A 17,656-nucleotide genomic window follows, 5' to 3' on the forward strand; every position below is an offset into this window, starting at 1 on the left:
GAATGGTCTGCCATTTCCTTCTCCAGCTCATTTTGTGGATGAGAAACTGAATTAAACAGGGTTAGATGATTTACCTAGGGTCACACAACTTGAAAGACTCTTTCAAGTGGAGGCTGCAGTTGAACTCAGGAAGATAAGTCTTTCTGGTTCCAAGCATAGCCCTCTATCCGCTATAACACCTACAACTCTATCCACTACCGAGCCCTAGCTGTATACCTCAGCGGGAACTACAAGACTGTCCTTCTCTGTCTTCGTATCTTTCTACTTTACTCTAGAGTCTTCCGTTCATCTTAGGTCATTTCCCCACATCACTCTTTTCCCCTCATTTCTCCCAGCTTTAGGGAGTTGCCAAGGGGTGACTACTACCATTATCACTCCATCTTTGTCATTCTGTCTTAAAAGAACAAAGCACAATGTCATGGTCTACAAGAAAACAGAGGTTACAAAATAATCTAACATAAATTTAGAAGTGGGTTCATAAGATTCCCTTCACCTACCTTTCCATAAGATAGTTAAAAGACATCTCAGGGACTGTTTAATTCTACTTCATTTTACCTATGAGGAAACTAGGCCTAAGGAAGGATAAATGACTCAGTTAAAGTCACAAAAGGAAATGGCAAACCAGTCCACTATTTTTGCTAAGAAAATTCCAAATGGTATCACAGAGAGTCAGAAATGATTGAAACAACTGAAGCAGCAGGTATCAGATGTAGCATTTGAATTTATATCCTTTTAATTTCACAGTTGGTACTTTCTGCTTCCTACTACAGTGTCTCCCTCTCCCCACTTTTATTTGATATCCTATAGACATCTTATACTCAAAATGTCCTGAACTGACCTCCTTATCTTTCCTCTCAAACCTTCCTCCCATCTGAACTTCTCTATTACTGCCAAGGGCACCACTATCCTCCCAGTCAGCAAGGCTCACAAACTAGGTGCCATCTTTAGCTCCCCACCCTTTCTCACCCCTAATATCCAAGTACTATTGATTTTACCTTTGTAACATCTCTCCTATATGCCCCCTTATCGCTTCCTGTCACCATCCTGGTACAGGTTCTTATCACTTTATACCTGGCCAATTCTAGTGAATCTCTCTCCACTCAAGTCTATACAACACATAGCTGTCAAATGGATCTCCTTAAATTAAGTCACCAACCCTACTCAGCAAACTCCAGTGGCTCCTATTACACCACCTCCAGGAGCAAATATAAAATCTTCTCTGGTTCTCAAAGGCCTTCACAACCTGACCCTGACCTGCTTTTCCCCCCCATCTTCCTTTCCCTCCACCTACCTTTCCAAAAAAAATTTTTTGGTAACACAATTAGGGTTAAGTGACTTGCCCAGGGTTACACAGCTAGTGTCAAGTGTCTGAGGCTTGACTTGAACTCAGGTCTTCCTGACACCAGGGCTGGTGCTCTATTCACTGTGCTACCTAGCTGCCCCTCTTTCCAGTCTTCTTCTTACATCCCATATACTCTGTGATCCAGGGACATTCGCCTTCTTGCTACTTGTTACTCACCACACAGGACAATCCATCTCACTACTCCAGGTATTTTCACTGGCATTCATTCCCCATACCTAGAATGTTCTTCCTCTTCATCATCTCCTGGTTTCCTTCAAGTCCCAGCTAAAATTCTATATTCTATAAGAAGCCTTTCCTGATCTCACTTAATTCCTTATGTCTTCTCTCTTCTCCAGTTTATCCCATATGTTGTTTGTACATAGTTCTTTTCATATTTTCTCTTCCATTAGACTATGAACTCCTTGAGGACAGGGACTATTTTTACCCCTTTCTTTGTATCCCTAGCACTTAGCATAGTGAGACCCTTAATAAATGCTTATTAAGATTTTTAAATACTTATTAAGATAGACTGTAACACTTCAAGAAGCCTTAATTTCAGCATTAGGAGTGTGCCTTTATGTATATGTGTGTATATACATATACATACAAATCTATACACATGCATATGCATATATACATACACACATATGTCTATATTTATATCTATATCGTCTTCTTGAGTTGTTATAACTAGAAAAAAAAAAAGCAAAGCCCTGCAATTGATTCTTCAACAAGGTGCAGACCCACTGTTAGGACTGGTTCCTGTGTGACAAATGATCCATTGCTAGGAACTAAAGTTTTTTCCAATGGAGGTTTTGCTTCTCTGGCATAGCTTTGGTTATCTGAGGTGTCATAAGCGGATGTCTAAGATTTTCCATTCTTTATCCTACTCCAAAAGCCTCAAAACAACACTACTGGTTGCTGTGGATTTTGACAGAGCTTCTTAACTGCTTTGTGTATTCAAGCTAGCCAATTTTCCTCCATTTTTTTTCTCTCCCTTGTGTTTTAGTTTGGGAATTAGTCCTAAGAATGTTTTTACTTGTAAACATTTGTATCCTCAGCATCTTCAGCCCCCTTCCCCTTTCCGCCACCCCCAATTGCTTCCTCATCTCTTATTAGAATGTAATTTCCTTGTATGTGAGGATTGTTTCATTTTTTGTACTTAGATCCTCAATGCCTAGCATAATGCCTGGCATATAGTAGATGTTAAATAAATGACTCTTCTTCTTTTTGTAATACTTGAGTGAAGTGCAGGGAGGGAAGGAAGAAATGGGAAGGGGCGTCTAATAACCATTAAGCATGTTTTTTTTTTTAAAGAAAAGTTATAACAACATACCACTTAGCAGTTTCTGTATAAAAATATCTCTAGATCAACATCCTGCATATGTTACTTTGAGGCTTCCTTATTTAGTGTTCTGAAAGTGAAAAAGCTGAAATGGGCTGCCATGTATGAAAGTAAAGTCCTCTACACAGAGGCCTATATATAGCCCATGGTAAGGGGTTTGGAGTTAGAGCGAAGGGATTATGTAGACTTCTCATCATAGACCTAAATAGACATTTCTATTTCTAGAAATATTTGTTCCATCCAAGGTTAACTCTCTCCCCCATATTAGCTTCTGCTAGAACTATATAGCACCAGAAAGTATCAGACCATTCTCTTTCTAAAATACATGCTATTCTGAGATACGGTATTTACCCACATTTTTATCATCACCTATTACTAATAATATTTTTTTCCTATTCCCAAGGAACTTGGCAGCAAGATGGGGGTGGAGAAAGGGGAGAGAAATAATTGAAAGTCCAGCTTTCTGATTGTTTAATTTGCAGAATCATCTAGCTTAATTTCATCAGGAAAATTATGCTTTTGAATCTTCCCAGTAATCTGCTAAAACAATATTGCTTTAAAAGACATCCAGCAATATTGTCTCTACTGTTCATCACCTATATAAAACTTTCCATCCAGGTCTGTTCGTTGCACAAAGCACAACTGGAAACTAGATGTGAGCACCATGAAGTACATCAACCCACCAGGCAGTTTCTATCAAGATGAACTGGGTAAATATATTCATTATTTATTTTTAGGCTCAATATATTTGCTTTTATTATTATTGAGTTCCAATAGCATGTCTTCAGTTTCTATTTCTAGCCCTGGGTGTGGGTTGTTTTTTGTTTTTTTTTTTTATGGTTTACACTACAGGATTAGAGCTAAACATTGGAAATTCCAAGCTAGGATTCATTCACTGATCATTTATTTAACCCTACAATGTGCAAGGTCTAGTGCTTAGTGCTTCAGGGGACAAGGATTAATTAAAAACACCATCCTTACCTTCAAGGAACTCAAATCCTAGTAGTGTGGTTTGAAGCAATGGAAAGAATGGAAGCACTATAACATAGTGTGGATAGTGCAGGATTTGGAATCAAAAGGATATGACTTCCAAATCCTATTGCTGCCAATTACTGTCTCTGTGACTTTGGGTAGGTTACTTAATCTCTCTGAGTCTGTTTCCTCATCTGAAATTAAGTGGTTTGCACTAAATGACTTCTAAGGTTCCTTCCTTCTAAGAGTCTTTGAAAATGGGGTGGCCAGGGGGTGCAGTGAATAGAGCACTCACCCTGGAGTCAGGAGGACCTGAGTTCAAATCCATCTTCACAATTAACACACACAAAGTAGCTGTGTGACCTTGGGCAAGTCACTTAACCCCAATTGCCCTCCAAAAAGCAAAAAACAAACAAACAAACCTTTCTTTGAAAAAGCCCTGAGGTAGGAGTCACCTGATCTGGGGATAAATTCCTACTTCTGTTACTAGGTGTCAGTATCTTCCAAATCCACCCCTCTTCCCAACTTCCTTATTTCTGCCAATGGCAATGTGATCCTCCAGTCACCCAGGTTTCCAACCTTAGAATCATCCTCCACTCTTTGGACGATTTACTTGCCACTATCGCTTTTCATTCTCATTCATTCATCTGCAAAATTCTGTCAATTGAACCTCCGCAACCTATCTCGAATCTGCTCCTTTCTCTCTACTCATATAGCCATCATCCTAATTCAGGCTCCCATCATGTCAGAGACACATCTCTTTACTCCATTACTGCTAGAGCCTCCTCGCTGGTCTCCCTGCCTCCCATCTCTCCCCTCTTCAATCCACCTTCCATGTAGCTGCCAAAGTGATATTCCTAAAGTATAAATTTGATCTTGTTCCTTTACCTAAAAAAAGCTCCATTGTTGTTCAGTCATGGCTGACTGTGTGTGTCCTCATTTGTGGTTTACTTGGCAAAGATACTAGAGTGGTTTGCCATTTCTTTCTCCAACTCATTTTACAGATGAGGGAACAAGGGCAAATAGGACTAAATGATTTGCCCAGGGTAACACAGCTAGTGTCTGAGGCCAGATTTGAACTCCTGAAGATGAGTCTTTCTGATTCCAGTCCTGGCACTCTATTCACTGCTCTACCTATCTACCCCCAAAAGCTCCAGTGGTTCCCTATTAAAATGAATGAAAGAAGAATTTGTTATGGATTACTTATTGCATGCTACCCATTCTGCTAAGTACTAGAAATACCAAAAAGGCAAGCAGAGTATATGTGTGACCGTGAGACCTTGTATATTAGAAAATGGTGGCTTAGAAAAGATGTTTTGGTCAGGGAATTCACAGGGAAAGTGAGGAGGCAGTTGATTAACAATTTTCCAGAAGTAGTTGATTTGATTACAATTTCCAAAGCAAGAGGTGACACAAGAAGGTAGTGATTTGGACTGAATACAGATGTACTGATAGCTTATATATTTACCAATCCTAACAGCACAATTCCAGGGTGGGAGTTTCTAAACTGAGTGGCCTAGCTCCTTCAGGTATCTTTGAAGGTATGGTTTAGAGATTGCCAAGCTCCAGTAGCAACAACAATGGCGTGGAGAGAATATATATGAAAGGAATGTGACTGGGGTAAAGTCTATGTGCTGCCCAGATAGATACACTATACTATTAGGCATCTAGGTGGTGTAATGGATAGAGCGCTGGGTTTGAAGTCTTCCTGAGTTCATATATGCCTTCAAACACTTACCAACTAACTGTGTGACCCTGGGCAAGTCCCTTAATCCTGTTTGCCTCAGTTTCCTCATCTGTAAAATGAGCTGGAGAAGGAAATGGCAAACATTACAACTTTCATCTATACTTTTGCACAAGCTGTCCCTAAAGCCTGGAAGGGACACTCACTAGTTGCCTAGAATCTTTTTTGTTGTTTTTCAGTCATTTTTCAGTTATGTTTGATTCTTTGTAACCCCATTTGGGGTTTTCTCAGAGATACAGAAGTGGTTTTCCATTTTCTTCTCCAGCTCATTTTATAAATGAGGAAACTGAGGCAAACAGGGTTAAGTGACTTGTCCAGGGTCACACAGCTAGTGTCTGAAGTGTGTGAAGTTAGACTCCCTAGCTTCCTTCTTTCTCCATTGCTTAGAATCTCCAGTAATCTTCGTTTCTGTATCATCCCAAGTTGTTAATGCTCAATTATGAAGTTTACCTGCTTCTTATTTCTTATAGCACAATAGTATTCCATTACATTCATATACCACAACTTGTTTAGCCATTCCCCAATTGAAGGGCATCCCCTTGATTTCCAGTTCTTTGCCACCACAAAAAGAGCTGCTATAAATATTTTTGTACATACATGTCCTCCTCCCACTTGTATGATCTCTTTGGGATACAACCCTAGTTTTCTCCCATTCTTTCCTTTCTCCTTTCTCAACAGGCATGCTATACCAACCAGGTTATCCTTTATAGGAATGTTTTTAATCAAACGGATAAATTAAGGGGTCTAGGCTTACATATAGTTTAGCACTTTTGCATAGCTCATTGTAAAAATGATTTAAGATTTTCACCCTTCTCTTGTACTGTTTCTTGAAATTCTTACTTCTCCAGGTGGAGAGATCAAAAGGTGAGAAAAATTTGTATCATCTAATAAAAATCACATTAGCCTGATTAGAAAAAGGAAATAGTTTCAGTAAATCTTTCATTTTAATTTAAATTTAGCCAAAATTCTTGTTAGACAGAGAGAAGAAGTTTTCTTAGTTCAATTTTAACTTATATTTAGCTGAAGTTCCCCCTTGAGGGACCACATGACTTAGGTCAGATGGGAGGCTGTCAATCTGAATTAAAACTAAAAATTAAAGGTACAGGATATATGAACAGGAGATCTTAAGGTCTCCTTCCTCCTTAGCTATAAAATAATTCCGAATCTGTTATTAAAATGAATTAGGAGTCTCATATAATTTACAGTAAAATTTCTAAGACACACCAGTGCAAAAGTTATTCCCAAATTGATTCCTACTTCACTTTAATTTGCAAAACTCCCGAGCATACAATTAAAATTTCCAACATTTCCTTTTTCTCTTGTCACTAGGATTATCTTTACTCCCAGTAAAATCAGGGAACAGTTTTTCTGGGGAGAGGAGGTTCTTACCTCATTTGATTCTAAGAGTATTATTTTAATCCTTTGGTTCCCAAACTGGACCATTCTGGGAAGGAAAGGGGGGGGGGGGGAAAGATCTTTAGGAAAGGTCAGAACTCACCAGCGGTTAACAAACTATGCACAATTACATTGACAAAGACTCTTAATGCGGAGAGACATACAAACAAACCAAGAGGATAACAGATAGACAAACAATAAGCATTCAAAACTGTGTGATAGTGATTTCAGGAAAAGGATAGTTTAATTTTAAACAGATGACATAACAAAAAGAACACAAAGATGTTTGAGTTTATGCTAGTCTCTCTGCTGAAGCCGGTATTTGAGAAAGTGTACATGAGCAAACACAAGGCTGAAGACAGAGGACTCTATCCTCAGTATGAATTACAAGCCATCTCACATCATACATGCATAAATACAAGCACTACACTTAACACACTACAAAGACAGACAAAAGGGCTGCTACAGCTTAGGCAAGGAAAGCCACTTCATTCTGGCTGTTTTGCCCTTCATGTCATGAATCCCAATAGAAGGGAGTAAGAATGTCAAAGGAACAACCGGACTTGAGCTGGTTACATTTGTGAGGAAAGATTCTGAGATGGGGAATTGAAGACTCCAGGATGGAAGCTTAGGGTATAGTTCAACTCCACCTTCACTTATTATCTTAAGGGTAGGAATATTAGGACATTACTAAAATTTTTATATTGTCTGGATGACTAAGAGGTTGAGGCAGTCCATATTGTTGAGGTTTAGGGTTTAGATTAAGGGTGCTCAAGACCCCAAAATACCAACATGTCAGGTCCTGCTGAATGAATTCAACTCAAGTCTTCTCTCAGCCAAAGTAAAGCAAAGTTTATTAAAGATTCGCCATAATGGATAGACTCTTAAGGAGCCTAGGTATCTGTGACACTTGTATTAGACAAGCGGACCAGAATAATCTGACAGAGTCTGTACTAAATAATTCTCTGCTCTTTCATGGAGGCAAGATGGGTCTTATATACAAAAAGATTGTGGGAGGGATCTAAAGGCGGTCTAGAGGAGGAGTTTTGGGAGGGTCTTCAGGAGGAGTCAGATGAGGTCAGACTCCAGTTATGAGAGATTAAGGGTGGGAAATAGCTAGAGGCTACCTGGAGATTGGAGGGCTAGGCTAGTTTAAGGGTTAGCAGATTTGGGTATAGATATTTTGGGAGGATCAAGGGTGGGAAGTATCTGGACAATGCAGGGTTAGGCTAGTGAGAGAGATTTGGGTCTAGTGATATTGAAAGGCTTATGGCCTCAGGCAAATTTCTCATCAAATGGGAAGATTAAAGGAGAGTTCAAGGGGTTTCCCAGCATCTGTACCCTATCACATATTAAAATCTATATTAACAATTTTCTGTCATTACATTAACAATTTTGTCACTCTTTAATGACCCAAGTTGGGAACAAAAGTATTCTAAATAAATATTGACATACAAAAATCTGGCAAAGAATCCAGTCTACTGTTTCCTGTTCTTGCTAGTGACTCATCTCAATATCTCAAGCAACAGACTAGCTGCCCTAAGGCTTTTGGAAATTTAGGATTTAGACCTGGAAGGGAAGTTAGGGGTAATTTTATAATTCACTTCCTTTATTTATTTTATAAAACCTATGAATGTCTCTGGGGAAAGTAGTTAGCTGGCTAGTATCTGATATTTTTTTTTCTACTCCCTTCAGGAAAAGGGGTAGAGTTTAATACTCCTTTATCTCTTCTGAGGGTAGAGAGAGGGTGATTTAGGGTACAAGTGTTTCTTTGAATGGCTCCACCCAGCCCACTTCCTCTCTAAGGTTTAGAGAAACCTATTTTATTAGTTAGCTTAAATTTAAGCTAAGGGAAATATAATGGACTTCAGGTCCACATGGCCCCTTTGCTATTTCATAGAGTTTATATCATCAGATGAAAGGTTACTAGTATAGTGAAAATAGGCAGCAAAATGCCCAACATTCAGACCCCAATTTTGCTCTGTCTTAATTTAAGTTGTATATATTTCCAGCTGGGCAACTAGGTGGTGCAGTCTATAGATTGCTGGACTTGGAGTCAGGAAAACTCATCTTCCTGAATTCAAATCCATACTCTGACATTTACTAGGTCTGTAACCCTGGGCAAGTCACTTAACTATGTTGCCTCAGTTTTCTCATCTGTCAAATGAACTGAAGAAAGAAGTGGCAGACACTCCAGTATCTTTGCCAAGAAATCCCCAGATGATGAAGAAGTTACCCATAAAGAGGGTTAGGGTTGCTCTGGAGACCCCAAAATACCAACACACCAGGTCCTGCCAAATGAATTCAACTCAAGCCTTGTCTCAGCCAAAGAAAAATAAAGTTTATTAAAAGTTCAATTGCATTAGACATAGAATAAGTCTGTGCTAGGTCATTCTATGGTGCTCTCACACACATGGAGGGAAGATGGGATCTTATATACAGAAAGTTGTGGGAGGAATCTAGGGGTGGTCTAGAGGAGGAGTTTGGGGAGGGTCTTCAGGAGGTCAGATGAGGTCAATGAGTGATTAAGGGTGGGAAGTTGCTGGAGGCTACCTAGAGCCTACAGAAAATGTTGGGCTATGCCAGTTCAAGGATGGATTAATATTTTGATAGACTCAAGGGTGGGAAGTAGATGGGACAATGGAGGGCTAGGTTAGTAACAGAGGTCTGGGCCCAGCCACAATGTAAGGCTTATGGCCTCATCAAATGGGATGATTTAATCAGAGTTGGGGAGGGGGTGTTGGTTCCCAGAGCCAATACCTCAAAGATTCAAGGAGAGCACAAGGGGGTTCCCAGAGCCTGTACCTCATCAATGGGGCCCAAAAGACTCAACAATAACTAATATTTTCATCTAACCCTTGGCTTGTAGATGTTTGATGCAAAATCAGGTTACAGGAAATTCTTCACTTAAAAGCAGGCAGAGTATACTATAGTGCTTTACTGAACAGGAACAGGGGTAGGGAAAAAGGAGGAGTCAATATTTTAGAAATACTCTCCCAATCTCCCACTCTCCATCTCCAGCCCTAAAAGAAGTGGTAACCAGTTTTTGTTGTTCAGCTTGCATATACTTGGTACTTAATAAATGCTAATGAACTGACTGCCTTGCCTATAAAGTAAATATTTAAACCATCTCCCTAAGTACAATTCATTCCTTTTAAAGAAACAGTGAAATATAAGGCTAGTTAAGATGCTTTTCAACTATTTAGTGTCTTGTGGGCAGCTATAGTTAACATGTTACTAACATGGTACTAACATCTTTATTAAGTTAGCCTTGTCCTTCAGTGGCATTGCTAATAATCAATAATTCGGCCTTATACACTAAGGGCCTTGTAATTTGGTCTGAAAATTGAAAGTACTTTCATGTCACTGCACATTACTAATTATTTATATATGGGGATGAAATTAATTTATGTCTTCAGTGGTCTAGTTATTCTGTTACCTGAATGTCAGCTTGTTAATTGCAAAAAAAGACCCCAAGCATTTGAGAATGCAGTCAATTTGAAAACTTCACAACAGGTTGCATGGCCTAAGAAGGCACATATGGTAATTGCATTTATTCAGAGTTACCTGTAGCTCTAACAAAAAACAAAAAAAATGAATTAGATAATCAGGTAAACTATATTTTGGCTAAAAGGTACCATAGACAATGAAGCAATATTTTAAAATGTACAGCAAGTTTCTCTGATAAAGGCCTCATTTCTCAAATATATGGGGAAATGAGTCCAATTTATGAAAATAAGAGCCCTTCCTCAATTGATAAATGGCCAAAGGATATAAACAGGCAGTTTTCAGAAGAAATCAAAGCTGTCAATAGTCATATAAAAAAATGCTCTAAATCACTATTGATTAGAGAAAGGCAAATGAAAACAACTCTGGGTACGACCTCACACATATCAGAAAGGGCAAGTGCTGCAGAGGTTATATAAAAATAGGAACATGTATGTATTATTGGTGGAGTTGTGAACTGATCCAACTATTCTAGAGAACAATTTGGAACTATGTCAAAGGCCTATCAAACTGTGCATACCATTTGCCCCAGCAAATATTGCTACTAGGTCTGTATCCCAAAGCAATCAAAGAAAAATGAGGACATATATGTACAAAAATATTTATAGTCGTTCTTTTTGTGGTAGCAAGGAATTGGAAATTGAAGAGATGCTCATCAATTAGGTAATGGCTGAACAAATTGTGTCATACAATTGTGATTGTACTATTGTACTAATGGAAATAATGAGAGGAGTGATTTCAGAAAAATATGGCAGGATCTATATGAACTGATGCAAAGTGAAGCAAGAAGAACCAGGAAATCATTTTGCACAGGAACAGCAATGTTGTAACGATAATCAACTGTGAAAAACTTGGTTACTCTGATCAATACAATGATCTGAGATAATTCCAAAGGACACATAATGAAAACATGTTTTTACCCCTAGAGAGAGAACTAATGAACTCTGAATGCAAATTGAAATATAATTTTCTTACTTTATTTTTCTTGTTTTTTTGTGTGTGTTTGATATGGTTAATATGGATATATTTTTTTACATGATTCCACATGTATAATTAATTGGGATTATAGTGCTTGCCTTCTCATCAGATGGGAGATAGTTGGGAGGGATGGAGAGAATTTGAAATTCAAAATTTAAAAAGAAAAAATTTAAAATAAATAAATTTTTTAAAATAAAAAAAGTGAACAGATGAATTGAGTGCTATGTTAATAGAATACTTTAAAAGTATTTAGTAGCATTAAGGGGAAAAGACCAAAGTAGTATAATTATTCTCATTAATTGAATTTGTAAATTTCCTTAAAAATAAAAATGAAACTTTTCAAACTTCCTTCTTGGTGATATACACCTACTGTTTCCAAAGAGTTTTTCTCCCCCATTAATTTTAGTACTTTTTTATCGCTGTTTTGATTCTAGTCATTGAAATGGATGAAAATAATGGACTTTTGCTAATAGAATTGAATCCTCCTAACCCTTGGGATGCAGACCCTCATCCTCCTGAGGACTTAGCTTTTGGAGAGGTGCAGGTAATGATGATGATAGTGATGACAATTTCTATGGTGTTTTAAAGATTGCAAAGTGCTTTACATGTATTATCTCATTTGAACCTTACAAATCCCTCTGTAAAGTATTAGGTTCAGAGATCTTTAAGTGACTTGCTCATGGTCACGTGGCTAAGTGTCAAAGGCAGAATTTGAACTTAGTTCTTTCTAACTTCATATACATCGGTCTGCTTTATCATTCTGACTCTCTTTATATCCAGACTTATTAAATTCAACAACATTAAGTGAGCATATATTAGACAACTACTATATGCCAAGGACTGTACAATGTGTGTGTGTGTGTGTGTGTGTGTGTGTGTGTGTGTGTGTGTGTGATATTCAGGGGCAGAATAGTAAATTCCAGTAAAACACAGGCCCCTGTCCATACACATGAATAATTGTCATGTGGGAGAAAGGAAAAAGGTACAGAAATATAACTTGTTCTGGTCTCTACGTCTACTTTCATTCTTTCATGAAATTTAATAAACAGCATTCCTAGCCACTAACTTGTTCCTGTTCCCAAATAAAAAACAGCTTCTGGGAATTCTTATGTTTATCTAGATAATTGCATTCTCTACTGAATGCAAGACAGTTTCAATAAATGCCAGACTTTCTGTGGTTCTCAGCACACAACCTTTTCCCCCCAACTCTATTTCTTTCTGTGTGGCTTGAGTTATAAATCTAGCTCTAAGCTCACATTTAACCCGGAAATCCTGTTTCCCCCATAAATCTGTTATATTTCATTGATTCCTGGTCATATGACAGGCTAACTATATCAGCAACAGACAGACATGCCTAACTTTATATAATATTTGTAATTCTTTGGCACATAACTAGTAAGAGGAATAAAATTATAATTAATACACTGTCTATTCATGCCTCCAACTTCTCCTAGTCCTGGGAAGACTTAAATTAGTTTATTACCATGGCTCAAAACCTTGGAGATGTAGGACATAGTCATTCTCATTCCTAGGATCAAGCTTTAGATCCTGAACCTGACTGACTATGGCATGGAGACATTGCTTTATTAGAACCCCTGACATAGGCAGGAGTTCCTGGGATTGCTTTGTTTTCCTCCTGGTTGCTCTGCTAGGGCCTTCTCTCCAACCTCTTCTGCCTCACTGCTCATCTCTGTAATTAATACTAACCCACAGACATTACAGTCTTATTGATATGATATGATATGATATGATATATGATCTTACTAATCCTGTTGCTTATGTATTTTTAAAAAACATCTAATTCAGTAGAACAAAATGCAAAGACTACCATCCAGCAAAGTGTCTCCTGTACCCATTTAATATTTAAATTATATCATATTGTATAGCAGACATTTTGGAAGTAGCTTTGTTCAGGATTCTTCCAACTCTGGATGTCCCAAGGACTCTAACCTGGGCCCTCTTCTCTTCTTCCTCCACACTATTTTGCTTGCTAATCTCATCAGCTCCCATGGATCAAATTGTTGATCTATTCTGATGAATCTTATGTTTGTTCTCCCATCTCCCATCTCCATTTGATTATTAGATACCTCAAACTGGATATCTCATACACATCTTGAACTTATTATCTTTCCTTCTAGATCCTCTCCCATTTATAACTTCACTTTTATTGTCAATCAATTAGCCAAGATATTAAGTGCCAGGCACTTTACAGCACTGAAGAGACATCAAAAGATAAAAAGACAATCCTTGTTCTCAAGGATTACTATCTAATGGAGCACTGTCTGATACAAATAAATATGGACCAACAAGATATCTACAGGATAAATTGGAGATAATCAACAGAGGAAAGACAGTGAATTAAGGGAGATTAGGAAAGACTTTCTGAAGAAGGTAGGATTTTAGTTGAAGGAAGTCAGGAAAGGCAGGAGGCAGAGATGAAGAAGGTAAACCATTCTAGGCATGGGGGAAAGCTAGTCAAAATGCCCAGTCTTGGGTGAGGGAATGTTATCTGTGAGGAACAGCAAGGAAGTCAGTGTCATTGAATTGAAAAGTATGTGGCAGTGCTAGTTCTGGTGCTAATGTATAAGGTATACGGAGACTGGAAGGTAGGGGGTGAGAGAGTCCAAGTTATGAAGGCCTTTGAATACCAAATGGAGAATTATGTATTTGATCTTGCAAGTGAAAACCACTGGAGTTTATCATGAAGGAGAATGACATAGTCAGGTCTGTACTTTAAGAAAGATCACTTTAACATCTGAGTAGAGGAAGGGCTAGAGTAGGGAAACATTTGTGGCAGGGAGACCAGGCTATTGCAATTGTTTAAGCATGAGGTGATGAGGGCCTACACCTGGGTGGGGGCAATATGAGAGGATAGAAGAGGGTATGTATGAGAGATATAAGAAAGGTAAAATCAACAGATTGCATCAGATATGGGCGGGGGGGGAGGTGAGAGAGAGTGCAGAGTCTAGGATGACACATAGGTCGTGAGCATGGGTGACTGGGAAGATGGTGGTACCTTCCATAAGCATTGGGAAGGTAGGAAGAAGGTAAAGTCTGGAGGAGGAGGGAAGAAATAGTGAGTTCATTTCTCAATATGTGGAATTCAAGTCAGTTTAAGATGCCCAATAGGCAGTTGGAGACATAAGACTGGGGATCAGTAGAGAGGTTAGGGCTGAACAAATAGATCTGAAATAGAATTAAAATTAAATGTATTAATGTACTAACAAAAGCACATATTAACAACTTTAACACATGATTGTTGAATTGAAATAGTTGAATTTATAGAAAGAAATAGATAAGAATGACACAGGATGAGAAAACATGGAGTGGCTATGATTTGCATTAGAGAAAGGAATGTCTACACTATCTTTTCTTATGTTCCCCATTCATGCATCTATTAAAGTAGAAGAGTAACCTGGGCCTAAGATTGCTATTGTGGCCAGGTAAGACTTCACACTGCCTAACTTATAGGGTGGTTCCCTAAACAAACATCAACTTCCACTATAACTGCTACTGTCTCGTTTCATTATTATCTCTCTCCAGGTTGATAAGCATTCTCACAGGTATGGATATATGAGAGATTACTAATTTTGCAAAAATTCCCTCTATAGCTCATTCCCTACCTCAGTTTGAGTTGAAGAAAATCACTCCTTTTTTTGGTTCATTTTCCCTCTCTCATTCTCAGTTTGCTCTTATAATAGCTTGGAAACAAATTATCACAAAAGCTCATACACTATTAACAACTTCAAGTACCATAGACATGCAAATAAGCATTTTAAGGAACAGACTTGTGCTACTTCCACTCACAACGATTGGGAGGGGGAATTTAGGGGGAGTGGGTAGAAGGGTTCCCAATCAATGCTCCAGGGATTGGAGCATTAAAATTCCCCTCCAGAGAAAAGGTAGACTGCATTCTGATAGTCTTTCCAAACCCAGTCTGTTCTCCACTCCAGATAACTGGCATTATCCTGCTCAAACATGTCTCTGCTTTCACATGTGTTCTTCCATGCCATGAAGTCTCAGCTCCATTTGCTTTCCTTGATTTCTGTCATAAGGGACAGGGAGTAGTGCTCAGTTCCCCCTGCTTATTCTGTCTCCCTCCCTCTCCCCCCAATGGCTTCTCTGTGTCTCAGATTACTGGCATCAAAGTGAAAGGAAATTTCTTCATAGGTCAATAACTCAGGAAAATTTAGGCAACTGAGTAAAATGTATGTATACAAACACTCACCCCAGCCCCACCATGGTAGTATCTTCAGGTAGTAGGTAAAGGAAGAGAATGGCTATCATAGCATCTTAAACTTCTACCTTGTTCCTAAATGCTTATTGCAAAATTTATAGCCATATTTCTGTTAAATTATCTAAAAAGATTGGCATACTGTAGGCCAAGGGAAGGACAAAAGTTCTATGCATGTTTGACAAATTTGAAAAGTTTGCTTTGTGCATAGCTGTTTACCAGAGAATCTGAACTTTTATCACATAGGACTTGATTTCTCTGTCTCTGTCTGTTTCTTTCTCTCTCTCTCTCTCTCTCTCTCTCACACACACACACACACACCCCTATGTGCTATGGAGAGTAGAATATTTGGACCTTAAAAGTATGTTCCCTTCTGAAAAAAACAGTATTTTTTAAAAGAGCCTTCTTTGTTTTTACATGTAACTGGGGGAAGATAAAATTAAATTGAAAAAAAAAAATCTTTCTTTTCCTTGCATTACATCCCAGGAAATTGGCTACTCTTCTCTGCTTTTAGTTCTGGCTCTCCTACAGATGGTAGATAAGAAATCAGGAGGTAAATGAAATAAATTAAGAAGTTGGTATATCTGTTGGTTTGATACCCAGATCATAAATACATGAATCCTTTTTTCCCCTATGTGTAGTCTTGCCTGGCAAGCCTTTTCTTGGCAATCCATTTTGACTTCCCAAGACTTTAATTTTCTATTAAAAACTCCTTTTTCACTTGACTTCTAAGGTTTCATCAGATCATACACAGAAACATTGTCCACTAACATGCCACTTGGAGCTAGCCCAGTCTAAGTCATTCATTCATTCATTGATGAGCAGTAAAAGTTAATTTTCATGTCTATTATCTTTGTCTATTTACCTTTCTAGATAACATACCTCACCCACGCCTGCATGGATCTCAAATTAGGAGATAAGAAAATGATATTTGACCCTTGGTTAACTGGTCCTGCCTTTGCTAGAGGATGGTGGCTGCTTCATGAGCCTCCCTCGGATTGGCTTGAGAGGCTGTGCCAAGCAGATCTCATTTACATCAGTCACATGCATTCTGATCACTTGAGGTAATCCTGGAAGCCAGTAGAAGAGTTAACCTGTCCTGTGGACTTTGAGAATCGGTCAACCCTTAAACATTTCCTCAGTTATTTATGTAGTTGCTGCACACCCTCCATGGAATTCATCTTGGATGAAATGTAGGCCACAATAATGATATCCTCTAGGTGTTTGGCATCATTTTTCCTTTGCTTTTTGACAACGATTTTACATATATTTTCTCTCTGAGGAAGGAAAGGTGAGGTACGTGTAGAGCAGTTGAAAGCATTCTACCTCTCGACTCAGAGGACTTCAGATCAAATCTAACCACTGACATTTACTATTTGTGTGTCCTTAGGTAAATCACTTGATTTCTCTGGATCTGTGAAGATTATTTGGATACCCCTATTCAATTTAGTCAGTATTTACTCAGATGATTGTGCTTTAATGCATATCAGTGATTGTATTGATATATTATTTGTTATTGATTCATAGGATGGATTTATGCTGTATGAGACCTGTTATAAGGATTGTAATAGCTTACGTTTCTGTATTATCACCTCTTTTATGAGGGAAAAATTTCTCCCTTCTCCCTTTCCCTTCTCCCAGTGCATCCCTCTTTCTTACCCCTTCAGTTTTTTGGAAATCATTCCAATGGACTATAATCCATGCCTTTTGTCAATATAAACTCCTTTTAACTGCTCTAATATTGATAGTTTTTAGGAGTTAAAATCTAGAAGGATCTCTATAGGGTAGAGTGTTGGGTTAAATTAGGTGAAATGAAATGTGGATAAATGCAAAATTTTATACTTGGCTTCACAAAATCATCTTCATGAGTACAGAAAGGGGTTAGTGTGACTAGAAAATACTCCTGGGAACAAAGGGTATCTGGAGCATCTAGTTTTTCTTCATCTCCCCTTCCCATTGTCATATTTGCATTTGTACTTTGTACTATGTCATCACACAGAACAGAAAGGTTCCTTTGCTCAGAAATGGATGCAAAATTCCCCACTTCCTTCACTGGGTTTCTATGAAAATTGTGAATAAGATCAGGTAAACTCAAAGAGGAGGATCTGAAAAAGGATGGGACTGGACTTATTAAGAACA

The 17,656-nt window shown here is 38.3% G+C and overlaps 1 protein-coding gene across 1 annotated transcript in view; it reads left to right on the forward strand.

Annotated features, from left to right (window-relative positions):
- LOC138166542 (cytidine monophosphate-N-acetylneuraminic acid hydroxylase) overlaps positions 1-17,656 on the forward strand; it is a 95,529-nt gene that overhangs the window by 28,948 nt on the left and 48,925 nt on the right. Inside the window, exons 4-6 of the mRNA XM_069095038.1 lie at positions 3,306-3,397; positions 11,718-11,827; positions 16,391-16,581. Of these exons, the coding sequence (XP_068951139.1) occupies positions 3,306-3,397; positions 11,718-11,827; positions 16,391-16,581 (393 nt within the window). The remainder of the gene's footprint in view (positions 1-3,305; positions 3,398-11,717; positions 11,828-16,390; positions 16,582-17,656) is intronic.

Source organism: Petaurus breviceps, unplaced genomic scaffold (assembly GCF_028583685.1).
Source record: "Petaurus breviceps papuanus isolate PSGF00001 unplaced genomic scaffold, PetGlider_PUasm1.0 224, whole genome shotgun sequence".
Classification (NCBI taxonomy): Eukaryota; Metazoa; Chordata; class Mammalia; order Diprotodontia; family Petauridae; genus Petaurus; species Petaurus breviceps.